The following is an 18620-nucleotide window of genomic DNA, read 5'->3' on the forward strand; positions in this document are numbered from 1 at the left end:
CTTTGGAGAGAAGGAATGGGTGACATTTTGGGTCGAAACCCTACTTCAGTCTGAAGAAGGGTCTCGACCTGAAATGTCACCCATTCCTTCTCTCCAGAGATGCTGCCTGTCCCGCTGAGTTACTCCAGCATTTTGTGTCTATCTTCGGTTTAAACCAACATCTGCAGTTCCTTCCTACACATCTGCAATTCCTTTCTGTACACTTACATTTTGTGTCCTTGCTTCTTAAATATTCCATGGTTTCAGTGACAATGGAGGATTATATTTGAGTTACTGGTTGCTGTGTATAATTCCGTTATTTTGCTTTTGCAATGTTTCCCTCTATTTGCATTTCCTTGCACGAAATACCACATTCTGATTGAGGATTTTCTGCTGTGTCTCTGACAATTTGAATTGTAACATGAAATGGGGAATGAGCAGCTCTGAGCTGATTCATGAACAATACCGTTATATGGGCTATAATCTGTGGAGATTTGTTGCTGCTTCTATCATCTTTCCGAAGCCTTGTGAATAACATGAATTATCTTTTTCTGCATGTTATTAGGTCCTGAGGTTATTTATATGGTGACGCATGAGGTGTCTGAAAGGTATTATTAGGTTGATTAGTAATAGATAAATATAACAGTCATCACTCCTGATTCTAAGGGCACATAAGTATCAGAATGATGAACAGCAGGACGCTTCATTCTGCAACACTGTGGAGTTGATGAATATGAATATTGCCTGATATTTGAATCATATGAGAGTGAAGGGAATGAGAAAGAGACGTCTGCCATTTGGTCCTCTTTCACCAAATGACAGGTGTGTAGTGGTCGTTAGTCATGATCGAAGTGACCCACTGATGATGAAGATTGACCCACTGAGATGCCAGTACAAAATAGCCGTGAGTGCAAGAAGTGGGAAAGGTCGGGATGAAAGAATAGCTGGCAATAGCCTGCAGTTCGAATGTGAAGACAGTTTTAATTCTGCTGCACACACACAAGGAAGTGAGCTGGCAACCGGTCAGTGGACCCAGTGGTCCGTGGCCTGCAGGGAGAGAACTGCCGAGCTGGCCCGTGCTCATCCCCCGATGACTGGAGGATGGAGCCAGTGATGACGATGGACGTGACCTGTGAAGAACAAGGCCGGGAGGAGAGGCTGCAGGTGGACGGGTGAGGAGAGCGACAATGCATCCAAGGCAGCCGATGGCTGGAGGTCAGCAGCTGCCTGGGGCTTGCCTGGATCAGGCACCGCTTGGCAGCCTGGGGCTTGCCTGGATCAGGCACCGCTTGGCAGCCTGGGGCTTGCCTGGATCAGGCACCGCTTGGCAGCCTGGGGCTTGCCTGGATCAGGCACCGCTTGGCAGCCTGGGGCTTGCCTGGATCAGGCACCGCTTGGCAGCCTGGGGCTTGCCTGGATCAGGCACCGCTTGGCAGCCTGGGGCTTGCCTGGATCAGGCACCGCTTGGCAGCCTGGGGATTGCCTGGATCAGGCACCGCTTGGCAGCCTGGGGCTTGTCTGGATCAGGCACCGCTTGGCAGCCTGGGGCTTGCCTGGATCAGGCACCGCTTGGCAGCCTGGGGCTTGCCTGGATCAGGCACCGCTTGGCAGCCAGGGGCTTGCCTGGATCAGGCACCGCTTGGCTGCCTAGGGCTTGCCTGGATCAGGCACCGCTTGGCAGCCAGGGGCTTGCCTGGATCAGGCACCGCTTGGCAGCCTAGGGCTTGCCTGGTTCAGGCACCGCTTGGCAGCCTGGGGCTTGCCTGGATCAGGCACCGCTTGGCTGCCTAGGGCTTGCCTGGATCAGGCACCGCTTGGCTGCCTAGGGCTTGCCTGGATCAGGCACCGCTTTGCAGCCAGGGGCTTGCCTGGATCAGGCACCACTTGGAAGATCTAGAGCGTCGACTGGATTTTGAAAATGGCACCAAAACATGGCGCCTCTTGCATGCGGCCTCAGTAGACTATTTCTGTACACTTGCTAATCGAGGATGTGCTTGGGTATAGGAATACTGCACTGGCCTGTATGTAAGAAAATCATTTTACGGTGCATTTGCACATGTGCCAATAAAAGCAGCATTGAACCACTGGAAGTGCAAATCTGCTGTCTATTCAGATATTACAAAGCTAAATTGTACTGCATCATGTTTGCATCTGTAATTAAATCCTATTACCTCAGTTTGCACCATATGTACCCGGTGGAGCCTCAGGTCATAAACTGTTCCATAAATGTCCACCGAGTCCTTGATCTCCAGCTCCTGAAGAATTCTGTCTAAAGCAATAAATGTCCCTGTCCGACCAACACCAGCACTGCAAAAATAAGGACGTTTTCATAAAATAAGAAACAACTACCAAGGTGAACTCAATATCCTCAATTAGCAAATATTATATCAGTGACAAGACAGGTTGTAGAAATGATTAACCTCATTGAACATTCAAATTAAATAGCCTCCGCTCAGTCCGTCTTAACCAACCTGATTTCCCGGTGGCTCAGCACTTCAACTCCCCTCCCATTCCCAATCTAACCTTTCTGTCCTGGGCCTCCTCCATTGCCAGAGTGAGGCCCAGCTTAAATTGGAGGAACAGCGCCTCATATTTCGCTTGGGTAGTTTACACCCCAGCAGTATGAACATTGACTTCTCTAACTTCAGATAGTCCCTGCTTTCCCTCTCTATCCCCACCCCATCCCAGTTCTCCCACCAGTCTTCCTGTCTCCAACTACATCCTATCTTTGTCCCGCCCCCTCCCCTTAAATCAGTCTGAAGAAGGGTCTCGACCCGACATGTCATCCATTCCTTCTCTCCAGATGCTGCCTGACCCGCTGAGTTACTCCAGCATTTCGTGTCTATCCCGATTCAAATCCAGGTTGAATTGACAGGGTCAAAATTCTGTACTGTCCTGGTAACTTGAAATTAGTTTGGATGAAGCCCTTTTGGAGCTAATCCAGCTGCATAAAACTGATCATGGAATGTCACCAGTGCTGCTTGCTAATTGTTCCTGATGAAATTGGTAACAGTCCTTCACATTGGTGGATCTAGAGTTATACATGGCCAGATAGAATCATAGAGTGATATAATGTTGAAACCGGCCCTCTCGGCTCAACTTGCCCACACCGGCCAACATGTCCCAGCTACACCAGTCCCACATGCCTGTGTTTGGTCCTTATCCCCTCCAAACCTGTCCTATTCATGTACCTGTCTAACCGTTTCTTAAACGCTGGGGTGCCCAGAACTGAACACAGTACTCTAAATGCGGTCTCACCAACGCCTTATACAACTGCAACATGACCTCTCGACTGGGAGATGAGAGATGTCCCTGCAGAGATGGGAGATTTGCTTCCCTGGGGCAAGTTAGATGGACATGGGCCAACAGTGGGCAAATAGGACTGGCTTAGAAGGACGAGTTATGCCGAAGGGTCTGTTTCTGTTCTGTATGACTCTATGACTAGTGAAGCAAATGGGTTTTAATGACAATCGAGTCATTTCACACTCACTGTCACTGTGATTAGCTTTCTGTTTTATCTCCAGATTGTTTTAAATTGTTGAATTAAACTCCCAAGTTGCCATGTAAGATTCCAACCTGTGCCGTGGAATCAATGCTCTAGAATTCTGCTGCCAGTCCAATAAATTAGCCGCAACTCTTCTATATCTGTCTTTAGTCATTTACTCTGAGACATCACAAGAAATGGCAAAACTAATCCTAATATGGGAGGCTTCTATATAGATTATATCCTTCCCTCCATTCTGGTATATCTGAAGCTAAGATTAAGATTCATTGTGAGAGTAGATGATTTAGTTTTAATCTGGAGACGAGTATAATTTGTTTGATTTGGGTTAGCTTCTTGCTGATACTGCCTGACTGATCGGCAAAATTGTTCCACCCTTAGTAAAAACTCTCCAACCTGCCACCTTGAACAGTGTCATCAATGAATTTGAATTATTACATCATTAAGGCATAATGTTAACAGGGGGACGGAAGAGAGTAATCATCTCTGCTATGCTTTTTAGTAGGACCGTAAGATATAGGAGCAGAATTAGGCCATTCGGCCCATCAAGTCTGCTCTGCCATTCGATCATTGCTGATATTTTTTTCCTTCTCAACCCCATTCTCCTGCTTTCTCCCCGTAACCTGCGATGCTCTTACAAATCAAGAACCTATCAATCACTGCTTTAAAAATACCCAATGATTTGGCCATTACCTTCTGTGACAATTAATTCCACAGATTCATCTGGCTACAGAAATTCCTCTTCATCTCCATTCTAAAGATACCGCCCTGTTATTCTGAGGCTGCTCCTTCTGATTCTGGACCCTCTCTCTCTCTTTCTCTCTCTCTCTCTCTCTCTGTCTCTACTGGAAACATCCTCCCCACATCCATGCTATCTAGACCTTTCATCATTCGTTAGGTTTGAATGAGATCTCCCCCCTTCCCCCGCTCATCCTTCTAAACTCTAGCGACTACAAGCCCAGAGCCGTCAAATGCTCCTCATCCGTTAACCCAATCACACTGTGAAGAATTTATCTGAACCACCAGTATTTGAATAACCACATGGCTGTAGATGATATCGTTATATTTCCACAGTATCTTCACTGCAGTTTGTCATTCAACATTCATACATTTTTTGCTGCAAAGTACATCACTAACCTGCAATGTATAACGGTAGGTCCCGAGTTTGGTGATCTGTTAATATAATCTCTCACAGTTCGCACAAACTGGATTAAAGATTGTGCTGTTTCTGGCACCCCATGATCTGGCCAAACTGTGTAGTGAAAGTGACGAACGATTCGAGCACAGTCGAGTTGCTCCTCCTAGACACCAATGACAGGAATTTAACAATCAGGTCCTCGTACGTCAGCTGCAGGTCAACTGACGATACCGTCACTTCTGAGTTTGAGACTTGAGCACAAGAGCATTGGTTCAGGCTTCTGAGCAGCTTCACACTCCAGACAAAATGGTGAAAAAGCATTGCTGTTCCATCGTCGGCATGTTAAGCTACAGTTGGACAAGACACTGGTGAGCCCACATTTGGATTATTGCGTTCAGTTTTGGTCATCCTGATTTCGAAAAGATGTTGCTGAGCTGGAAAGGGGGCAGAAATGATTTACGAGGGTGTTGCTGGGACTCGAGGGGCTGAGCTATAGAGAGAGGTTGGACATCCAAGGTTGCTCCATTCCTTGGAGCGCAGGAGGATGAGGGGTGATCTTATAGAGGTATATACGATCATGAAGGGAATAGAGACGGTAAATTCACAAGAGCCTTTTACCCTGAGTGGAGGAATTAGGAACCAGAGGATATAGGTTTAAGGTGAGAGAGGAAAGATTGAATGGGCAACCTTCTCACACAAAGGGAGGCGGGTATATTGAACGAGCTGCCAGAGGAGGTAGTTGAGGCAGGTACCATAACAACATTTAAAAGACAATTGGACAGGGTACATGGATAGGAAAGGTTAAAAAAGATATGGGTTAAATGCAGGTACATGGGACTAGTGTAGATGGGGCATCTCGGTTGGTGTGGGCAAGTTGGATCGAAGAGCCTGTTTCCATGCTGTATGACTCTTTGAATGAAAGTGACCAAAAAAGTTTCTGCATCACCATTTTGTAGAAGTTACTCTTGCTGATCTGATCATTATGATTCTCAATCTTCATTTTTAAAACAAGTACATGAAATGGTACGCAGGCACATCACTGAACAGTACTCTGACTTGTACACGACCTGACTAGAACCTATTGTTCATTACATGGTCATGGTGATACTGCTGTGCAACACCTAATGCTGCTGCCGCACGGTGGCGCAGCGGTAGAGTTGCTGCCTTACAGTACCAGGGACCCGGTTCAATCCTGACCACGGGTGCTGTCTGTGTGGAGTTTGTACCTTCTCCCCGTGACTGCATGGGTTTTCTCTGGGAGCTCCAGTTTCCTCCCACACTCCAAAGACGTACAGGTTTGTAGGTTAATTGGCTCCAGTAAAATTATAAAATTCGTCCTAGTGTGTAAGATGGTGTTAGCGTAGGGGCAAACGTGGGTCGGTGTGGAATTGGTGGGCGGAAGAGCCTGTTTCCATGCTGTATCTCTAAAGTCTAAAGCTCTAGGGACCCTTGTTCATTCCTGGCCTCTGATCCTGCCAGCATAGAGTTTACGCATTCTCTCCGTGACTGTGGGATTTCTGTCACATGCTCCAAATTCCTCCCTCCCAAAGGCCAATGTTAATTGCCCCTTAATACAGATTAGTGGTAAAAGCATTCAAAGCGGAGTTGAAGGGATTTGGGAAAGGATAGCCTACAGGGAAATGAAGGAGTGGGGGGAAGTAATTGGTCTACTGTAGTTCATTGCTGATAAGGGTCTGATGGGCCAAATGGCCGCCTCCTTTGTCGCGAAAAGTATGTAGCACTTCTTTGGGATGTTGGCAATTTATATCACAAAGTGCTGTAAATAAACTGGTGGAGTAGAGAGCACATAAACATAGGAAGAAGCCTGTTCCCATCATGGAAACAAATTCATTTACAATTCATTATAGTAAAAGTGGAGATGCACAATTCAACGAAAAGACAATTAAAAGATCCTTACATTGCAAATTTTGAACTCTCTGATTGTCCATTCGGGCAAGACGGATTCGGACAGCATTTGTACAATGAGATCTCCGTAGTACAAGGCATCATGATCAAAGGGCCAGTAATGATCACATTTTACCTGTTGGTGGTGGTACATAAAGTAAACTCTCACTGGGTTTTCCATGCACTACGAAACTTGTAGCAGTTACAATTTGGGGGTAAGAATAAGTCTTCAAAAACTCCCTTGAATTACTTTTGATAAAATTTTGACAGAACCCTTGGGGGAATAACATAAGGAAAACATTTATATAATTTCTTTGCACTTTATTTGCTGTCATTGAGAACTGTGGAATCTGCCGACCCGAAGCATCATTGGTCCATTCCATAGATGCTTCCTGACCTGCTGAGTTCATCCAGCCTTTGTTTATTGCTCATTCCTAGTTACATTGAGCAGTTGTGTGCAGTCCGCTTACGGTTTGATCCAAAGATAGACACAAAAAGCTGGAGTAACTCAGCGGGCCAGGCAGCATCTCTGGAGAGAAGGAATAAGTGATGTTTCGGGTCGAGACCCTTCTTTAGACTCACTGATCCAATTCAGTGACATGCTACACTACTTCAGAAAGCAGTTTAAGATTATTCACATTGGTTTATGGCCTTAGTCTTTATCAGATAAAGGCAACTAGTGCCCTTCTCTAAAGACTAGAATGAACATTGAAAAATTCCAGCCAGTCACTTGCAAACACTAACTTTTAATTTCTAGATTTTCCTCTACCATAGGATCTGATCTAATTTCTTGGATTATTAGCTGAGTAACAACATCATTACACTCTACTATCTGATGTATCAATGTGTATGCAAGATAAAACTAGACCTATAAAACGATCGGAAAATAATACGAATGATTCCCAAGGGAAAAGCAATATCACCCACTCACCCTTCCCTTTTCTACGCACTGGGTGACCATCACGATATTATGAACATTTTGTTCCCAAACCATTTTCCAAAAGTCATCTTTAGTGCCAGGTAAGGGGCCCTGAGTCGCAATGTATTCCCTTCGAAAACTGCCACCCTAAAATTGTGGAAAGCATAGAGAAACACGTCAGCAAAAACCTAAAATATTGAAAGTGACAGGAAGATGTGAAATAGCTATAATTAAAGTACACGGCCAACTTACTGGGATATAGCTAGCATTAATGTAGTCTGAACAAGGGTCGTCGTCAATGTAGGTTAATTTCACCCTGGTCGAGTCATCTAATGGAAAACAACAACGGAATCATAAAAAGAATCAATCTATTGTTTTGTACCTGCACTCTGATTACATTTTATACTTTATAAAAACCCTAACTTTCTTCAGCATGTAATTCAAATAACGTGGCCTGAAATGCTACATGACGGCATCTAATTGGGCAAATCAGAGGCATTTACTTAATCACTTGTGAGGCCAAACATCACCAAATAATCACTTGCTAATTATATTGCTATACCGACGCATTTTAAATTATTTTAATTGATCCTTACCTCACAAATGGGAATCAGTTGAACGGTGATTTTATCTCCATTAAACATTCACTGATCCACACTAGCAGAGGACTTAGTTAGTTTTGTTCTTTAAATTGCAATACTTTCGTTTTTAGTTTTAGAGAGACTTGGAAGAAACCTCTGTGGTCACAGGGAAAACATGCAAACTCCACACAGATAGCACCCACCCGAGGTCAGGATAGAACCCGGGTCTCTGGCGAGGTGAGGCAGCAGCTTTACCAGCTGTGCTACTGTGCCATCCTAACTCACTGCACAACAGGAGTGTAAACTTAGAGTATGTGGTCAAGATGGGAGTGCTTCCAGCAAGCGGACATGTGGCTGGAAGGCCACTGAAACAGGCTCTGTGATTTGCTCGGAACTTGCTGGACTTCTGGTAACAATCAAGTTCACAATCAAGTGTCGCTGATCAGAACACTGCAAGTCCAGGGATATGTTATGGGGATGTACTCAAACAAGGTTCAACCTATTTAGAAGAACTCTGGAAAAAGATACAGTGTAACTGATAGAAGTGTAACATTTATGAGAGGCATTGATAGGGTAGACAGTCAGAACCTTTTTCCCAGGGTGGGAATGTAAAAGACTGGAAGGTATGGGGCTAAGGTCAGAGGGGGAAGTTTAAACGGTATAGTGTGGAGCAAGTCTTTTTACACAGAGAGTGTCGGTGCCTGGAATGTGCTGCCAGGGGTGGTGGTGGAAGCAGCTACGATGGTGGGTTTTATGAGGCTTTTAGGCACATGGATGCAGGGAATGGAGGGATATGGATCACATGCAGGCAGATTAGTTTAATTTGCCATCAAGTTCGGATCAGTCACCATGGGCCAAAGGGCCTGTTCCTGTGTTCTTCCATTCTATGTTCCATGTATCATTCCCCACTAAATCTCTTGTGCACACAGTGTGAGATAGATAGCACATCATAATTCTCATCATAAAAGTGAGATTGCTCAATAGTTGGAGCAAACACAGAAATATCTTGACACTGAATATGTGCAATGTTCCTGTATTGTATATGAACTGTGCATTTTATACATTTTTCTTTGGAAATATTTTCTATGAAGTAAAATATGTTTTGTAAAAAAAACATTTGAACTTCCAATCTTCTGACTCAACAGTGAAAGTACAACCGTTAACAAGCAGACACCAAAAGAAATACTAACCCTCGACATTGTATCTTTTAAAGCGTAAACAAGATTCTGCTCAGATCGAGACCATTGAGGAACTGACCCCAGCACTTTGACACCACATTCACCTTAGTTCACACGGCATTTCCATGGCTTTAGTCACACAACAAATACCACCACAGGCTGCACATATCCATGTCCATCCGTACTGACATATGTTGGAGGTTTTATGGGTGATCGATGCCCCATCACAAATCATTCAGACAACATAGCAGCATGTTGTCCAGGGGTCATCACTGAAATGCCATCAATAGGGTCAACACTGTGATGATGTCTTACACATTGCACCTGGGTTTGAGCTTATTTTATGGTACAGCGAAAAGTTTTCATTGCGTGCTAACCAGTCAGCGTAAAGCCAATAGATGATTACAATCAAACCATCCACAGTGTACAGATACGTGATAAAGAGAATAACGTGAATAACGTTTAGTGCAAGATAAAGTCCAGTAAAGTCCAATCAACAATAGTCCGAGGGACTGCAATGAGGTAGATAGTAGCTCAGGACCACTCGCTGGTGGGATGGTTCCTGCCTATATCAGTTATCAATGTCCAGGATCATGGAAACTGCAGCAGCTGTTCTCCCTTCACTGGGTCATTGATCTGCCCAGTGTTCACAGTGGTGAGAAGTCATTCATGACATTGGACTTAATCAATGGACACCGCTGTTCACACAGGCAATGGCACATCACCAAGTCCCTTGTCCCCTGTGTTTCTCCTTGCCCCCATGTCTGCCTTTGGAAGAGCAATGTTAGGTCTAATGCACTTTTCAGCAGTCAGTGAAAAAAAAAATGTAGATACTGGAAATCTGAAATGAAAACTTGCTGAAAATTGCTGGTGACTGGCGAGTGGTTGTGGATCTGGAACATTAACTGTTTCCTTCCCCGCAGATGCTGCCTGACGCTGAGTGTTTCTAGCATTTTCTGCTTAACCCAAACAATGATCCTGCAGCTGCACGCTTTTCATGCATCTTCATCAGGAACCGCACAGATCGCCTCAGTGCACGATTCCGTGTGTGAGATGCAACGCTGCTGGCCAATTTCACAGGCTTTATGTGAGATCAGCAACTTGGGTTTACCACACCAAGGGAGCATGGAATCTGCTTTAGAAACACTTCAGATCAGCCTGTGTGGGTCAGCAAGTGAAAAGGGAAAAGATTGGAAGCACTCAGAAAGTCAAGCAGCATCTGCGGGAAGAGAAACAAAATGAATGCTACAAGCTGAAGACTTGCTGGGTGTTTCCAATATTTTCTGTTTTTATTTCTGATTTCTGAATGGACATTATTTTTAATTTTCATTTACGATCAAATGAAAATTTCAGATAAATCTTAAAGGGGAGGTGAGGTAAGCATTTGAAGCAGGTGTAATAAAAACTAATGTTAAAACAGTCAGATGGGGAAGGCAGCACAAGTGCTCCATGAATGCATAGACCAGTGGAGTGTTGCTGCTTCTTTGATGCATAGTCTATGCAGTTCTATGCCATTGATCAACTACGGTACACAAAAAAAAAGTGACAGACGTTGGAATAAATCAGCTATTTAGCAGCAAACAGCCCTCAAGGCTATTGATTCAGCCACCCAGTCTTCATAACTCCTGATGAAAACCGGTCTTGGTTCCTCCATCAGTCACTCAAACTCATAGCCTACCCAGCACTAAAGAAGCCTCAGTCAGCAAGAGGTTAATCAAATCTGTCAGAGTATGTCAGACAACATACAACAGCATCAGCAGTCTAGTGGGAAATTTCTCCGCTGGTTAGCACTAAATTCCATCTCAAGACAACTAATAACACATGATTTGTTACACTTACACGGCAGAATATTGTTGTATCGATTTTTCCCCCTATTCTCGGGTAAAAGTGCTGTTTCAAAAGACTGGTTTCTTCCAATGTCTTTCAAATCCTTTCAAAGAAAAGACAGCAACTCAGTATAACAAGGCAAGGGATTTTTTATGTATATATACCGATGTACCCTCTCATCACACAAAGCCAACTGAATGTATTAAATATAATTCATAAATAGATTAAAGCTAGACTCCTACCTCATACTCCTCAGACAGGAGATAACTGGAATCTGCTTGTAGTTTGGTGAACTGAATTTCAAACTGGTTGGTCTTAATTTCTCTGGAATGAATTTTGACAGAGTTGATTTGTGAGATACAACATTAATCACACTTGCATTAAATGTGCAATGATCCAGTTGTCAACGATAAGTAGCCATGACACAAACCTGGTGATTGGAGGCTTCCTGTAAAGAACAAGAGGAAAAAATGGAGCTCCGGTGAGTGGTTTTCATTTCACATGTTCTTTGCTCAGCAGCCAGAAAGCTCACATTGTAGAAACAGAGGAGGAGAGAGCTTACCTTCCCTGTACCAGAGGCACGCTTACTGAGGATGGCCTGTCTTTCGGCTTTGATGAGGCTCCTGTCTCCTTATTGCTGCAAATGCAAAGAGGTTGCAGGTGAACGCATTAAAAAAAAAAAATGACCATTGCCCAACAAGCATGAACTGCATCGATAGATTAATTCCAGCTTTGTATAAGATTCTGCCAAAAGTCACAGTTATAGAGTTCTACGGCATAGAAACAGGCCCCTCGGCCCACAGCATCTATGCCGACCATTATGCCTATCTATACTAATCCCACTTGCCTGCATTAATTCCATATCCCTCTATGCCCTGCGTAATTAGATACCTGTCCAGATGACTCTTGTCCTTCACTCTAACAGGAACATGCTCGCCCCGAACTCTTCCTATCTAACTTGCTATGGTCACTGATCCCCAAGTGCTCTCCCACTGATATAGGGCAGCACAGTGGTGCAGCAGTAGAACTGCTGTCTCACAGCACCAAAACCCAGGTTTGATCCTGACCACGGGAGCTGGCTGTGTGGTGTTTGTACGTTCGCAATGTGACCGCATGGGTTTCCTCCGGGTGCTCTGGTTTCCTCCCACACTCCAAAGATGTACAGGTTTGTAGGTTAATTAGCTCCTAGTGTGTAGGACATACAACTAATGAATGGGAGATCGCTGGTCAGCATGGTGGGCCAAAGGTCCTCTTTCCATGCTATATCTCTAAACTAAACTGATATGTCAACCACTTGCTCAGCCTCTTTTACTAAAAGGCGGTCGAGTATAGCTGCTTCTCTGGCCAGCGATCTACATACTGCTTCAGAAAACTGTCCTGGGCACACTTATCAAATTATACCCCATCTAATCCCTTAGCGCTAACCTAAGAAAGCTCCAGTCAATATCAAGGAAGTTAAAGTCACCTACTATTAAAATCCTACCATTCCAACACCTATTCGTGATTTCGCTACATATTTGCTCAGCAGTAGGGTATTTGGTTATTGGTTGATTGAGTGGGCATAAGGAGTATAATGGGGAAAGTGTGAAGTTATGCACTTCAGTGAGAGGAATCTATTTTCTAAATGGAGAGAGATTGCAGATGACTAGAGTGCAGAGGACTCTGGGTGTTCTTGAGTGTGAAACGCAAAAGTTGGGAAGGCAGATGCAGTAACTGACTTGGAAGGCAAGTGGTACATTAGACTTCATTTCAAGAGGGTTGGAATTTAGTTTTAGACTTTAGTGAAACAGCATGGAAACAGGCCCTTTGGCCGAGAGTCCGCACTGCCCAGTGATCACCCCGTACACTAGTACTATCCTTCACACGGGCCAATTTATAATTTTACCATAGCCAATTAACCTGTACAAAGAGGAAAGAAGGTGTAAGCTATTTGCTTTCCAACACAGTGGGAATGTGAGGTCGCCGAAAATAAGATGGACGTGCTGCCTGCACTGGTGAGGACTCGGAGGGAGTGCCGTGAGCGCAGTGATCTCAGTGTTCACGGGGACATGGCTCCATGAGGACATCCCGGAGTCTAGTGCGAGTGTGGACGGCTTTCTGACTGTTCGGGTGAACAGGAACTGCAGAGCGAGTGACAGTGGTCGTTACAACTCTGGTCACATCACGGTGAAGGGGCGCGTGTGTGATTGAACTGATGGCTGTGGGACACCGCTTACGTTGTGTGCCCTGGCGATTCTCACACGCCGCTGTGGTAGCTGTTTAAGTCTATGTTTAATCTTCATGTAGTTATGTATCTTGTTGGGGTTTTTTTGTATCACTGTATGGCAAATCAAATTTCACTGAACCTTGGTACATGTTACAATAAAGAACTATTGATCCATTGAATCTTTGGAGCGTGCAAAGAAAACGGAGCACCCTGAGAAAACACACGCAGTCACGAGGAGAACGTACAAACTTAGTTTAGTGATACAGCATGGAAACAGGCCCCCCGAATCCACACCGACCATTGATCACCCATTCACAGTTGTTCTAATTATCCCAGAGGCCAATCAACCTAGACACGCACGTTATTTAATTGTGGAAGGAAACAAGAGGACCTGGTGGAAACCCATGCAGTCACAGGGTGAACGTGCAAACTCCACACAGACAGCACCCAAAATCAGGATCGAACCCGGGTGTCTGGCAGTGGCTCTACCACTGAAACAGGGAAGCATTGTAACAATTGTCGGTGAGGCCACAGTTGAAGTATTGCACACAGATTTAGTCCCCTTCGACGGGTATTGGTGGCAGTCCAAAATAAATCAATTGTAGTGAATAACAATCTTGAAAACTTTGATTAGATTTTACGTTTGCAATGATGTGTATGGGTGGCCATGTCAATGGCCCGGAATTTTCCCCAAACCCCTTCCATTACTCTCCCAGAAATCAAAGTCACCTGTGTGAGCAAGCTTTCTAAATGCACTTCCAGAAATCAGACTATTACAATACAATGTGCAGAATTAACCCAGTCCTGAGTTATTAATCGAATATTTGTCACACGATATACTGTAACCTCAAAGCAGGAGTGCTTTGTTTATGGTTTTTGTGTTTGTTGTTTATTCCGCATGCTTTGCTGTGAGAGTGGTTATATGGTCATTTACATCACTGACCCCTGCCATGGTTCCAGAGTCAATGACCAACAGATTCCTCAGAGTTGCTCTCAGTGAGTTACTTTACTTTGCCTTCAATGCGGTGGGTTTTCTGATCATTGGATTAACACCGGTGGTCTCGCAAAGGAATGCCATCAGAACCATCATAGTTTTTTGATTGTTGAAAGATACGGCATAGTAATAGGCTGTCCAGCCCATCGATCACCCTTTCACACTTGTTCTATATTATTCCACTTTCACATCCACTCCTGACACATTAGGGCAATTTATCAAGTCCAATTTACCTACAAACCTGCACGTCTTTTCGATTGTGGGAGGAAAACGGAGAGCCCGGAAGAGACCTACGTGGTGACAGGGAGAACATGCAAACTCCACATAGACCGGAGGTCAGGGACAAACCCGTGTCTCTGACGCTGCGAGGCAGCAGCTCTTCCAGCTGCGACTCCTTGCTTCCCTTAGTTCCAAGGATTTTCATGGCATTTAGATGGTAAAAGAAGGTGCAGGGTCTCAAATGGATCAACCTGAAAGAGCAAGTTTACTGCAGACGTGCCAAAATACTCACAGTGGGTTCTCTTTTCTTCTGCAAAGAATTATAGCCATGACTGAAATGAGGACGACAATCAGAAGCACACCAGCGCAGGCTCCTTCCACAACACCGAAGAGTGGCTCTACAAATGTTACAGAAAATGGAGTCACTGTGCTGAAACATTCAGACTAAAATGCATTTTATATGTGTACAACATGTGCTGAGGATCCAATGATGCAAGGAATATTAATGATTTCCTCTGGGTGATATTCAGACTGGTTTGTGCAAGCAAGCACCTACCTGATTCGGTGGTTATGGGTAAAGAGAAGTAGGTGTCTGAAAATAAAGGACTGCTCTTATCTTCATCAAATAGCTGAGTGAAGGCACGGACACTGATTCTAAAAGAATAATCCACATGTTAGTTTTGCATGGGTGTAAAATTCTACAGAATGGAACTATTTGAGAACATGTCCTTCTTCTAAGACACCTGACCTGTATGATGTTCTGGATTTTAAAGGCCCATCGCAGAATGTTCTCTGATCCTGCTCACATTTCCCTCCCAGTCTGTCCATCTCATCTCCAACGTTTATTTCAAAGTTTTGGACTGTGCCATCAGGATTTTCTGCACATTTGCTGGAAAAATAATTTGTCTGATAGTTCCTGACTGAGTTGTTCAGCTTGTAGTCCAGGTACGACGGCAGGGGGTGCAGCTTTTCTGGCTTGGTATTTTCAGTTGCTGAAAGGAGAAATATCGAAATAAGATATATCGCATTACTTTTGTACAAAGCAACGAAAAGCACAGCAACAAGGTCTCTTGTGGATCCAACAGTGGCTTGTGTGTGTGTGACCACGTTTGCAGTTTTATTTGCAGATTTGAATACAGATGCTCCCCTACTTATACTTACCTTTGTGTAAGTCGGATGTTACGTAAATCGGAAATGGAAGTGCAATTGTGCACTTACAGGTAAATTTCCTATTTAACGTGGAGACACCAATGCGGAGACCATGGGAGAGCTCCAATGCGGAGACCATGGGGGAGCTCCAATGTGGAGACCAGGCGGGAGCTCCGACTTGGAGACCACATGGGAGCTCCGACGTCGAGACACGTGGAGGAGCTCCGATGTGGAGACCACGGGGGAGCTCCGATGCAGAGACCACGGGGGAGCTCCGATTTGGCGACCAGGGAGGAGCTCCGATGTGGAGACCATGGGGGAGCTCCGATTCGGCGACCAGGGAGGAGCTCCGATGCAGAGCTCATGTGACCGTCAGTGGGCTCAAAAAATTGTTTGTGTATGTGTGAGTTTACATACGTTGCCAATGAGCCAAGCCAGGGAGTGCCTGTGTTGGCAAAGAACAGTGTAGAACAACAACTTAAAACAATAATCTATAGAGTGAAGGAAAAATATATTATGATGGAAAAAAAAGAACAAATTAAACAGTCAGTACAATCATGGATAGATAATGACAGAAAGAGCAAATTGAAAGTTAGGAAAAGTTACATTATGGGATATCATACGAGAGAATACGAAGAGATTAGGATTTTTTTATTTAAACAATTAGGAGTAAAAAGAGGAACTGTGAAGTTAAGTTATCAAAAAACATACAAACATAGCAAAATATTCTAAAGGCACATCAATGAAAATAGATGACCAGAATGTGTTTGAAGCCATGAAAGGTGAGAATTAACAATATCACAGATAGTGACAGGGAAAGTCCATGCAGCATTGCTGTATTGAACATTAAGTACAGTTTGAGATTCTATCATGTCGGAACTGCAGAAGCTGGTTTAAACCGAAGATAGACACAAAGAGCTGGAGTAACTCAGCGGGACAGACAGCATCTCTGGAGAGAAGGAATGGGTGACGTTTCGGGTGGGGTCGGGTCACCCACTCCTTCTCTCCAGAGATGCTGCCTGTTCCGCTGAATTACTCCAGGTTTTTGTGTCTATCTTGAGATTCCATAGATTTGTTTGCTTTGCCCTTCCATCCCAAGGTTAATCTATGTAAACTAAGAAGTTTTATCCATGTAATGTAAAAGTAAACCTTTGTTTTTCAATCAGCGTCAATAGACAGACATAAGGTATAATAGGTGAACAGTCAGGAAAAGATGTACTGCTCCACCTTGCCAGCCTCACACCACAACAAAAATTCTATTGATCCTGGATCGTAAGACATGAAGCGTTGGTTTGCGATTTCTTTTTGGCGCATGTATTGGTGGATCAGCTTGTCCGAGTAGACACATATCTCCCTCTGAATTGAGGACCAGAGGACATAGGTTCAAGGTGAAGGGGAAAAGATTTAATACGAATCTGAGGGGTAACTTTTTCACGCAAAGGGTGGTGGGCGTATGGACCAAGCTGCCAGAGGAGTTAGTTGAGGCTGGGACTATCCCAGCGTTTAAGAAACAGTTGGACAGGTACATGGATAGGACAAGTTTGGAGGGATATGGACCAAGCGCAGGCAGGCGGGACTAGTGTAGCTGGAACTTGTTGGTCGGTGTGGGCAAGTTGGGCTGAAGGGCCTGTTTCCACACTCATCACTCTATGACTCCATGACTCTAATTATGTTCTTCAGTATTAGTTGTCTTTGTAAGTCACACCAAATAATACTTACTTTCTGATTCAGACACTATCACAGTGAAGTTCTTGATGGCTCCATTCACATCACTGAACCAACTGCAATTGAAGTTGAAGTGTATGGTGGATTTGGTAATGCCGACTGCTTTATTATCAACTCGGATATGTGAGGGTGGAGGAGGTGGACCTAAGAGAAAATATTTATAAACATATACAGTAGTTAAGGTTTTTGTTGTTAGCTTCATGCACACTATGTGTTAAACTTACAACCAATGATACCAAGCTAATTTGTCATGATTTTCTGAAGACATTATTCCAAGGGTAAATACTTCCGAGTTTCAATTTCAAAAGCTTCAATGTTTAACTTCCCACTAAAAACAAAGTGAATACATTGGCATTGCTAGTTTAAATTGAAAGCAATTGAAGAGTGTCCTTGGGGAAGGCATCACGTGTGTCTGCGACTTATTTTTTAACCAAAACTCAATTGCGCTGTTTTCTTGGAGGTTCCACATCAACGACAATGTATCAGTTCAATTTTGAGTTATTCTGTATGACAATTATTAAAGATTAATGGGAGCGGTTTAATAAATGGTAGCCAAAATAGTACTGATCAAAGCAAAGTAGCAAAGTGTCTGGAGAAGGCAAATTAATGTTTGGGTTGCAATGATCTTGTTGCAGAAAATGAGGAATAAAGTGAAGCATCGGACCCTGGAACATGTATCAAACAGATGATGAAAGGAGACACAAGGAACTTCAGGTGCTGCAATCTTGAGGAAAACACAAACTGCTGGAGGAACCCAGCAGTCAGATGGCATCTGTTGAGGGAATGCACAGACAGCATTTCGGATGGGGACCCTTCCATAGATTTGGCGGCACGGTGGCACTGCAGTAGAGTCACCACCTTACAGAGCCAGAGCCTGACGACTACAGGTGCTGTCTGTACGGAGTTTGTACGTTCACCCCATGATGGCGTGGGTTTTCTCCGGGGGCTCTGGTTTCCTCTGACACTCCAGGTTTGTAGGTTAATTGGTTTCGGTAAAAATTGTAAATTGTTCCTGGAGTGTAGGATAGTGCTAGTACAAAGGGGATCGCTGGTCGACACGGACTCAGTGGGCCAAAGGGCCTGTTTCTGCGCTGTATCTCTAAACTAAACTAAACTAAGCTAAACATGATAGATTAGGGAGCCAAAGCAGCCTATATTTGGGGCAGGTATCTCAAAGTTCTCCTAAGCATTCTCCTCCTGGGGACTTCTAAGGATCAAGATTAGATCATGAAAATTGCCGCATTTCAACTCATCGTGCTGTCACATGTGGACTCCATGAAGGAGAAAGAGAATGGTCA

The 18620-nt window shown here is 44.2% G+C and overlaps 1 protein-coding gene across 2 annotated transcripts in view; it reads right to left on the reverse strand.

The window, feature by feature from the left end:
- LOC144603695 (receptor-type tyrosine-protein phosphatase beta-like) overlaps positions 1 to 18620 on the reverse strand; it is a 77064-nt gene that overhangs the window by 6509 nt on the left and 51935 nt on the right. For both annotated transcript variants that reach the window (XM_078417334.1, XM_078417332.1), the window contains exons 18-30: positions 17317 to 17466; positions 15197 to 15440; positions 15005 to 15102; positions 14741 to 14846; positions 11592 to 11666; positions 11460 to 11477; positions 11272 to 11353; positions 11042 to 11132; positions 7696 to 7772; positions 7456 to 7590; positions 6538 to 6660; positions 4619 to 4782; positions 2151 to 2286 (exon numbers count right to left, since the gene is read on the reverse strand). In XM_078417334.1, coding sequence (XP_078273460.1) covers positions 2151 to 2286; positions 4619 to 4782; positions 6538 to 6660; positions 7456 to 7590; positions 7696 to 7772; positions 11042 to 11132; positions 11272 to 11353; positions 11460 to 11477; positions 11592 to 11666; positions 14741 to 14846; positions 15005 to 15102; positions 15197 to 15440; positions 17317 to 17466 — 1499 coding nt within the window. The remainder of the gene's footprint in view (positions 1 to 2150; positions 2287 to 4618; positions 4783 to 6537; positions 6661 to 7455; positions 7591 to 7695; positions 7773 to 11041; positions 11133 to 11271; positions 11354 to 11459; positions 11478 to 11591; positions 11667 to 14740; positions 14847 to 15004; positions 15103 to 15196; positions 15441 to 17316; positions 17467 to 18620) is intronic.

This window comes from Rhinoraja longicauda, chromosome 20, assembly GCF_053455715.1.
Source record: "Rhinoraja longicauda isolate Sanriku21f chromosome 20, sRhiLon1.1, whole genome shotgun sequence".
Classification (NCBI taxonomy): domain Eukaryota; kingdom Metazoa; phylum Chordata; class Chondrichthyes; order Rajiformes; family Arhynchobatidae; genus Rhinoraja; species Rhinoraja longicauda.